General features: G+C 44.5%; 1 protein-coding gene across 1 annotated transcript; it reads right to left on the bottom strand.

Annotated features, from left to right (window-relative positions):
• Nucleotides 1-265: 265 nt before the first annotated feature.
• Nucleotides 266-1,192, bottom strand: LOC143624870 (VQ motif-containing protein 4-like). Its single transcript, XM_077095375.1, has one exon. The coding sequence runs from the start codon at nt 1,056-1,058 to the stop codon at nt 489-491; it is 570 nt and encodes a 189-aa protein (XP_076951490.1). The 5' UTR covers nt 1,059-1,192; the 3' UTR covers nt 266-488.
• Between the last annotated feature and the right edge of the window lie 8,493 nt (nt 1,193-9,685).

Raw genomic sequence — 9,685 nt, 5'->3', positions numbered from 1 at the left:
CAACACGTTTGCGATCATAGACGCACCAGGTAGTCCAAACCCATCATTTCCTGTTATAAGGAAAACTCGTTGACCAAAGGCCACTACACTAAAACCTGGTTGGAATTATATTTAAACTTACCGAGCTAAAGCTGTTGGCTAGCTCAAGGTATTACATCAATTTTTTTTTTACTAAAACATTTAATTAAAAAATGTACAAACATGTAACGCATGAGAAATAAGATTAAAATTTTCAAATTGAGAACAGGATAGAAACTTGTACAATTAAGACTGAAGCTAGCGAAAAAAAAAAACTAATTTCCGGGTGAGCTGTAATCAGCACAACACTGCATTAACAACTTGTACATTACACTCCAACAGTTGTACTCGTAACTTGTCCATCATCACCATTTTCTCCCATTGTCCCCCAATTTTGACCAGCAAAATTCAACAATTACGGAACCGTTACATTAATTAATTAATAATAATAATAATAACCTCATAACAACTCAAGAAGAACCTGAAACCCTAGGTGACGTCACCGGAAACAACGGCAGCAGCCGTGGCTCCGACGAAGTACTCGCCAGCGACGGGTGCAAATAAAAACCCTTCTTCGCAATCGCCTTATCTTCAGCTTCCACGTTCAAATTCGGGCTGTCTCCGGTCACCGGAGATCTAATAAAAAGATCCGGCACCAGCGGTGTCACCGGACTCAACACCAACGACGGGAAGTTAAGAATCCCCGGCGAGAGAATCTCCGGCGTGCTGGGTCTTCGGGGCGACCCGGAAAAACCCGACCCGGGTACCAACGGGCTGATCTTGAAATTCTTCAAGCTGTTTCTTCTCTCGTATAACTTGGAGGGTTTTTTGTTATGACCCGATTTGATGGGAATCGGGTTCCGGGTCGGGGCGGATGCGGCTTGCTTGGCAGTTTCGGAGGATCCGGTGAGCATTTGGACGACTTTCTTGAAGGAGGAAGTGTCGGCTTGGACGAAGGTTGTTGGGTATGGGTTGTTCGGGTCGGGTCTGGGTGTGGGGGTGTTTGGAGATGGGTTTTTGGGGGAGTAATTGGTTTCCATTGTGGAGTGAATTGAATATAGAGAGAGAAAGAGAAAGTAATATGTGAAATGAGAATGAGAATGAGAATGAGAATGAGAAAGGAGGTGGTGATGGTTTGGCACTTTGTATTTCAAGTAGTTTTGTTTGGTAGGAAGTGAGTTGGTGGGACTTTCAATTGTAGGGTATATGGAGAGTTGAGTTGAGTTGAGTTGAGTTGAGTTGACTACATCAAACTTTGACTGGGTTGTGTTCATGTCAAGTGGATAATGTGTAAACTTGAAGGAATTTAAGGTGGAAATCAAATACATCAAGATTTAGAGAGGTCAAGTTTTTAATTTTAAGAGCGGGTATGAGATTATTTATAAAAGTTTTTGACGTTTTGAGTCAACAATCGTAGATGTTGAGTATTTGAGTCGCGTGAATTATCAATCCCGATTATAATGACCTTTCATGTGGTGGTAGTTATAGTTGGGAGAAAAATGTAGAGTTGATGATAAAACATGAAACTTGAAACGATGGATGATGTGACGGATATTCGAGTTAGACACCTTTTACATCCTTTTTTTGTAACTCCTCTTTATAATAATATTTGTTTGGTTATTATGTTTCACAAAAGGCTCTTCAATATTTTTTGAAAATTAGACACGTAATAACTAGTAAGAGTTTACAATTTTTTCTACAACTAAAGTTGATGTTCTATTAAGTCTACGTTGAAAAGAATATTCGCCCAAGAAGATCAACAAGTTTACAAATTGAAGAAACGTGGATCTACTCACTGGTAGCAGATCTACTTTCCTCGGGTGTGATTATACTATTTCACCGATGGTTCTTCTGGGTCTGTGTTCTTCCACCTACAAAATGAACAGCGCCGTTACTTACCCCTCAGAAAGGGACAGAGGGGTCCTCTTTGGGGTAACCCTCCGGCGTGAGAATCAGTATGTTTGTGGAGAAGATAATAATGTGTGTAAGAGAATCTCAAGAGTATTGCTGAATAGCTGAATACCCTCTGATTCTGAGACTGTCTGTTTGTGTGTAACTGATTGTGAGTGAATGTAATTCAATATGATTGAATGTGATATCACTGCTTGTAACTGTCAATGATTGAGTATGAATGTGTCATCAAAGTGGAGTTGATGCTGTATTTATAGTGCTAGGGTTACTGCCGGTTGGGCTCAACCTCGTTGGCTTCCTCCAATCGCACTGCGCCACGTGTCCTCTGGGACACCTGGCGCTTTCTCGTTGGTTGTAATCACGTGGCAACACATGTGCCATGCTGAGTTGTCGACCTTTCATTTGGCAGCTGTCAACATCAGCATATTCTTACTCCTTAAAAAGATGCCTTCTGGAAGGTTGTCTGACGTGCACAATCAAGGTTGCCCTAATCCTGATTTGGATAAGGACGAGGTTGATTATGCGCACGTGTGATACGCGCCCATCCTGAGGATGCGCGAGGTCTTCTCTTTATTCTCACGCGCAGATATTTAATGCGCAGATGTGATATGCACGAGCATGTGATATGCGCCGCGCGCTGATGCGCTGCGCGCATATGTGATGCGCGAGCATATGTGTGCCTGGGCAGATGTGATATGCACGAGCATGTGATATGCGCCGCGCGCTGATGCGCCGCGCGCATATGTGATGCGCGAGCATATGTGTGCCTGGGCATATGATGCCTGAGCATGTTTTGTATGCGCCATGCGCATAGGTTTTGGCTTTGTGCCTTCATAATGTCTTTATCTTGTGGGTTGACCCACCTTGCTCGGTGTTGAGGCGGGTACATACCTCTTCAAGCCCCCCCAGTCTAATGTGTGTCTTATCTCGCGCGAGCGCGGTAAGATGGATATTAGACTTACTGATTTTTGTCTTTTAATGGGGTTTTGTCGTTTTCCTGGTTGCTTCCATCGTTGCGCGAAGTTCTATCCATTTGGTTGAAAACGAAGGGTCCAAACACGTGGTTAGTTGGTGGTGACGTGCGCCGTAAACGTGTCAGACGTTTCGTGTGCTCGAGGTGCTACAGTTGCCTTTCACGTCCCCTCACACAGCTGTCCTGAACACGTGTCGCGCTCGCATTGGTTAGCACCTGCGAGTGGGGGCGCGTCTCTGTTCCGTGGCAGGTCGGTTACATTTTTATGTCCCCTCAACAGTGTTAGGGACACGTGTCGCGCCCTCGTTGGCTTGCACCCACAGACCAAGCGCGGCTCGAAATTGTGAACGCACCAATCTGTGGTGTTTCAAATGAAATCATCCATCCACTGGGCCAGATTCAGTTTGAATTGACTATGGGGGATGATGAGCACAAGCGAGCAGAAGTTGTCAACTTCTTGGTCTTGCCTACCACGTCATGCCACAATATGATCCTGGGTAGGGGAACGATCGCCCAATTTAATGCTGTACCGTCGCCAGCGCACGGCGCTTTGGGGTTTCCTACACCAACGGGCGTAACATTTGTTTATCGCGATCATTTGTGCGCAGTGACAAGTACGCCGCGGGAGGGGAGAATGAAACTTCAAATGGCGGACAATGCGCCAGAGAAGTGGATTTTAAACCCAAAATTCCCCGAGCAAACGGTCACAATTGGCGCTACCATTTCAGACGAAACGAGATTGAGAATGAAAAGGTTGCTCACAAAATACACGTCGGTCTTCGCGTGGCAACACTCCGATATGACTGGGGTCCCGCGAGACTTGGCGCAACATTCTCTTAACACGTTCAAGTCGGTGGAGCCAATTGCTCAGAAAAAGAGAATCATGGGGGATGAAAAGGCGAAGGCCATGAATGAGCAAGTTGAGGACCTGTTGCGCGCAAACATCATCCGCCCGATCCGATACCAGACGTGGGTAGCCAATCCTGTGATGGTAAAGAAAAGCAACGGGTCATGGAGGATGCGTATTGACTTCAAGGACCTCAACAAAGCATGTCCGAAAGACTGTTACCCCCTCCCAAACATCGACGCAAAGGTGGACTCCGTGGCGCCATTCAAGCTCAAGTGTTTCCTGGATGCCTACAAAGGCTATCACCAGATTCAAATGGCACCACAAGACGAAGACAAGACGGCCTTCAGGACCGACAAGGGTGTTTTTTGTTACACAAAAATGCCCTTTGGTTTAAAGAATGCGGGCGCCACCTATCAGAGACTTATGGATTCGGTTTTCAGTGAACAAATCGGAAGAAATCTAGAAGTCTACGTTGATGATTTGGTGATCAAGAGCAGGGAGGAGAGACAAATGCTCAAAGACATCGAAGAAACTCTTCAGCGCCTAACGGAAGTTAACATGAAGCTCAACCCGAGCAAATGTACTTTCGGCGCAGAAGAGGGGAAATTTCTTGGTGTAATGGTCACTAAGGATGGTTTCAAGGTGAACCCTGAAAAGGTGGAAGCCATCCTTGACATGCCTTCACCATCCACCATGAAAGAGGTTCAGAAGCTGAATGGTAGATTGGTGTCAATCAACAGGTTCCTAGCGAACCACGCCAGCAAATCTACTCCATTCGTTAACACCTTGAGGAACTGCTTGAAGAAGAGCCAATTCAAGTGGACGCCTGAGGCTGAGCAAGCTTTCACTGAGATAAAAGAATGTCTCATAAAGTTGCCCGCGCTCACAGCTCCACTTCCTGGCGAAACCCTTACATTGTACCTGTCAGCTGGAGACCGCGCGATCGGCGCAGTATTATTGGTGGATCGCAAGGGGATCCAAACGCCAATATACTATGTGAGTCGGGTGCTCACAGACCCTGAGACGCGCTATTCCATCATGGAAAAGTTAGTTTTGTCACTAACACACGCATCGCGCAAGCTCCATAGATATTTCAATGGTCATCCTATTGAAGTTCTGACTGGTTACAACATCCAGCAAGTCTTGCGACGCCCCGCGCTCTCCGGAAGGCTGACAAAGTGGGCGCTGGAATTAGGTGAACACACGATCACCTATAAGCCTCGTCCAGCAATAAAGGGTCAAGTTTTAGCGGATTTCATCACAGAAATCCCAGATGGAAAGATTGAAGAAGCTCACCGCGAGGTAGACCCTCCGCGAGCAAACGATGAAGAAGATGTTTGGAGGCTATTCACTGATGGAGCCTCCAACAGCGAAGGGTCCGGCGCAGGCCTCAAACTGGTGGACCCTGATAATCATGAATATACTTATGCTATTAGGTTGGACTTCAAGAGTACCAACAATGAGGCTGAGTATGAAGCCCTGCTGGCTGGTCTGCGCATTGCGCGCAAGTTTGGAGTTAAAAGGCTAGAGGCCCATGTTGATTCTTACTTGGTAGCTGCTCAGGTCAACGGCCTATATGACGCCAAGGAGAACACAATGCCTCTATATCTAGAGCAGGCAAAAAAGCTCGTCGAGCAGTTTGACTTCTTCAGAATCATACACATCTCGCGCAGCGAAAATAAGTCTGCTGACGCGTTGAGTAAGATGGCTTCAACTAATTTTGATCACTTTGGCAAAGATGTCAGGGTGGAAGTGATGAGCAACCCGTCAGTGCAAACGCAATCTGTTCTTGTAATTCATACAACCCCTTCATCCTGGATAACTCCAATAATGGAATTCCTGAAGGAGGGGAAGTTACCGGACGATCGCGCACAGGCGAGAAAGATAAGACACAAGGCGCAGAATTATGAACTACTTGAGGGTACAGTATATCGGCGCTCTTATCTTGGACCGCTCATGAAATGCCTGGATGCTGAAGAAGCAAGCTATGTGATTAGGGAGATTCATGAAGGAATCTGTGGAATACACGCTGGTCCGCGAGGGTATTCAGCTATTCAGCAATACTCTTGAGATTCTCTTACACACATTATTATCTTCTCCACAAATATACTGATTCTCACGCCGGAGGGTTACCCCAAAGAGGACCCCTCTGTCCCTTTCTGAGGGGTAAGTAACGGCGCTGTTCATTTTGTAGGTGGAAGAACACAGACCCAGAAGTTGAATGTGATATCACTGCTTGTAACTGTCAATGATTGAGTATGAATGTGTCATCAAAGTGGAGTTGATGCTGTATTTATAGTGCTAGGGTTACCGCCGGTTGGGCTCAACCTCGTTGGCTTCCTCCAATCGCACTGCGCCACGTGTCCTCTGGGACACCTGGCGCTTTCTCGTTGGTTGTAATCACGTGGCAACACATGTGCCATGCCCTGTCGGCAAGCTCTCGAACCATACCCGCGCTGCGCCCGTGAGGCAGCGAGCAAACATATGACACCATGTTGGCATCGTCCAGCTCTCTAGGTTTCCCGTGTTATAGAAACCTTGCAAAAAGTCATCTGGATCTGTTGTGCCATCATATTTGCCCAGACCACTTGGCATCTTTGTCTTGTGCTGGATGGGAGCCTGCGCGATGCGCGCAGTAAACTTTGAGTGTTTTACCAGGATGGCTGGTCTGTAGGGCGTGGTTACGTCCACTTGCCCTCTGACCGGTGGGCTGTACGGCATGTGCAGATCCAGATCTGCTCTGGCTCCAGGCGCCATGTTCACAGGCGCGCGGAGCTGTGAGCCTCCTGCATGAGTATCCCGTGTCTTCCTCATGCTATGCACTTCTTCATCACTGAACTCAGTGTGTGCAGTGTGAACAGAATGTCCTTCTTCCGGCGCGCGCGGCCTTTTTGTAGTCTGTTTATCAAACGCTTGCCTTTGTGTTTGGTCGGCTAGCTTCTTCTGTTTGACCATTTCAGTGTACTTTTCCATCAGACGCCGCTGCTCGTTTATGAGCCATTCATTTGGATCATTTGTTTCTTCCTCTGGACCCATTGGTCCTTTCAGTTTCGCGCCGGCCATATTTTGTAACGTGAGATCGTCTGGAGGAGTTTCAGTCTGGCCGTGAGGGGTTGTGACGAAGGGACGGTTGCTGGTGGTACGCGTAGAATCACGCGGAACCCTCAGAACCTGCTGTCCGTCGTTAACACCCTCACGTTCAATATCCTCCAGAGCTTGATCAACGTTACGAACTCCAGAAACCATGGTGATTGATTTTTTTTTTATAGATCTGATGAGATCTGATTGCCGTTTGTAACAGTGGATGGCGCCAATGAAGAAACGTGGATCTACTCACTGGTAGCAGATCTACTTTCCTCGGGTGTGATTATACTATTTCACCGATGGTTCTTCTGGGTCTGTGTTCTTCCACCTACAAAATGAACAGCGCCGTTACTTACCCCTCAGAAAGGGACAGAGGGGTCCTCTTTGGGGTAACCCTCCGGCGTGAGAATCAGTATGTTTGTGGAGAAGATAATAATGTGTGTAAGAGAATCTCAAGAGTATTGCTGAATAGCTGAATACCCTCTGATTCTGAGACTGTCTGTTTGTGTGTAACTGATTGTGAGTGAATGTAATTCAATATGATTGAATGTGATATCACTGCTTGTAACTGTCAATGATTGAGTATGAATGTGTCATCAAAGTGGAGTTGATGCTGTATTTATAGTGCTAGGGTTACCGCCGGTTGGGCTCAACCTCGTTGGCTTCCTCCAATCGCGCTGCGCCACGTGTCCTCTGGGACACCTGGCGCTTTCTCGTTGGTTGTAATCACGTGGCAACACATGTGCCATGCTGAGTTGTCGACCTTTCATTTGGCAGCTGTCAACATCAGCATATTCTTACTCCTTAAAAAGATGCCTTCTGGAAGGTTGTCTGACGTGCACAATCAAGGTTGCCCTAATCCTGATTTGGATAAGGACGAGGTTGATTATGCGCACGTGTGATACGCGCCCATCCTGAGGATGCGCGAGGTCTTCTCTTTATTCTCACGCGCAGATATTTCATGCGCAGATGTGATATGCACGAGCATGTGATATGCGCCGCGCGCTGATGCGCTGCGCGCATATGTGATGCGCGAGCATATGTGTGCCTGAGCAGATGTGATATGCACGAGCATGTGATATGCGCCGCGCGCTGATGCGCCGCGCGCATATGTGATGCGCGAGCATATGTGTGCCTGGGCATATGATGCCTGAGCATGTTTTGTATGCGCCATGCGCATAGGTTTTGGCTTTGTGCCTTCATAATGTCTTTATCTTGTGGGTTGACCCGCCTTGCTCGGTGTTGAGGCGGGTACATACCTCTTCACAAATCATTACAACCAAAGTTGATGTTTTAAGTAAATGAATTGATCCATTTGTTTCAAATCCTTTAAAATGGATTTCATCATCTTTCATATAATCTTCTAAGTGTTACAAACACTTACATAAGTCTAACCGATCATTTGAAATCATGTTTGATTAAATTCAACTAATTAAATTGTGTTTAAGGTCAAATTTAACCAAAGTCACTGATTTATTTTTCATCTTGTGTTAAATTTAGAAGAAATCATTGTTTTTATAACTTAAAACTCGGTTATCATCCAAATCAATCTCACTGATGATTGTAGTTAGTTTTCATCGGTTAGTGACGATCGTAACGCTAATTTTAAAGAAAATTTACTATAGGGCGAAACCCAAAGAAGAAGAAAAAAACTTCATGCATGCAGTTTGTTGTTTAGTTTATACAGTCTCAATCAATCAGTTAGATAATTTTAGTTATTACATATAATAATTAAGATTATTGATGTAGAATATAAAATCACTAGGGTTCAAAACAGGGATGAGATTTTTTTCCTGAATACCCGTATTCGTACGTGTTTAGTACCCGTACATGTACTCGTACGTGTCTATTGGGTACGTGTATGGGTACCTAAATTTACTGATTATAGGTACGGGTACTTTCGGGTATAAGTATGGGTATTACGGATACTGGTACCCGTTTAGGTTTTCAACACTCATGACTTAACTTTCAAGCGGGATTTTCAAAACATAATATATATTAGTTGAATAAGTTCATTCTTAATCTATATGTGTATATTCATATATTGTGTATTCGTATATTTTTATTTCATGTATGTGTAATTGTGTGTATCATTTAATAACATGCATTAACTTTCTCTCTTGTTTTTCTATAAAAATTGAGGAAGCAATAAACATAGAAAAGGAAAAGGGAAAATGGAAAGATGACTAGCGAAAATTAAACGAATGTTGATTTTCTTTGTATAAGTTAATTTTATTTTAAACATTTTGATTATTTTTTTTTTGATACTTTGCATGTTTTGGTATTCATAACTTGATTTTGAATGGATTTTATAATATGTTTGATTTGTAAGGGATGACAATGGGTCGGGTTTGAGACGGGTTTAGGCAATCCCAAACCCATACCCGACTAGTAAAACCCATCCCAAACCCGTCGGGTTTTTGTCGGGTAATTACCCATCGGGTATCGGGCAAACCCGTCGGGTATGACCAATCAAAAACCCATCGTGTATCAACGGGTTTTAACAAATTATAACTAATTGATTATAACAACTGAACAATGATATTTATCATAAAATCTCTCAAATAACTAGCTAAACAAGTTTCATGTAAATTTATGTATGTTGTTTGATTTTTTTTGTTGCTGAGGTATCCACTTAGCAATAATAATATTAATAAGTTATGTCGGGTATATAATCGGGTAAATGGGTTAATGTTATCGGATAATCGGGTCGGGTAACTGGGTATTTTAGAAATCCCAAACCCATCCCAAACCCATGAAAAATATCAAAACTAAATCCAAACCTGTCCCAAACCCAAATGGGACGGGTTTTACCCGTCCCATTTATGTCGGGTTTCGGGTATTCCCAT

The sequence above is a fragment of the Bidens hawaiensis genome, unplaced genomic scaffold, assembly GCF_021521415.1.
Source record: "Bidens hawaiensis isolate Kalapana, Puna unplaced genomic scaffold, B.hawaiensis_p1.1 tig00003988_1, whole genome shotgun sequence".
NCBI lineage: Eukaryota > Viridiplantae > Streptophyta > Magnoliopsida > Asterales > Asteraceae > Bidens > Bidens hawaiensis.
This window is presented reverse-complemented; position numbering and strand designations above follow the sequence as displayed.

What these genes read in the sequence shown, in the direction of transcription:
- LOC143624870 (XM_077095375.1), bottom strand. Translation starts at nt 1,058, where the DNA reads ATGGAAACCAATTACTCCCCCAAAAACCCATCTCCAAACACCCCCACA.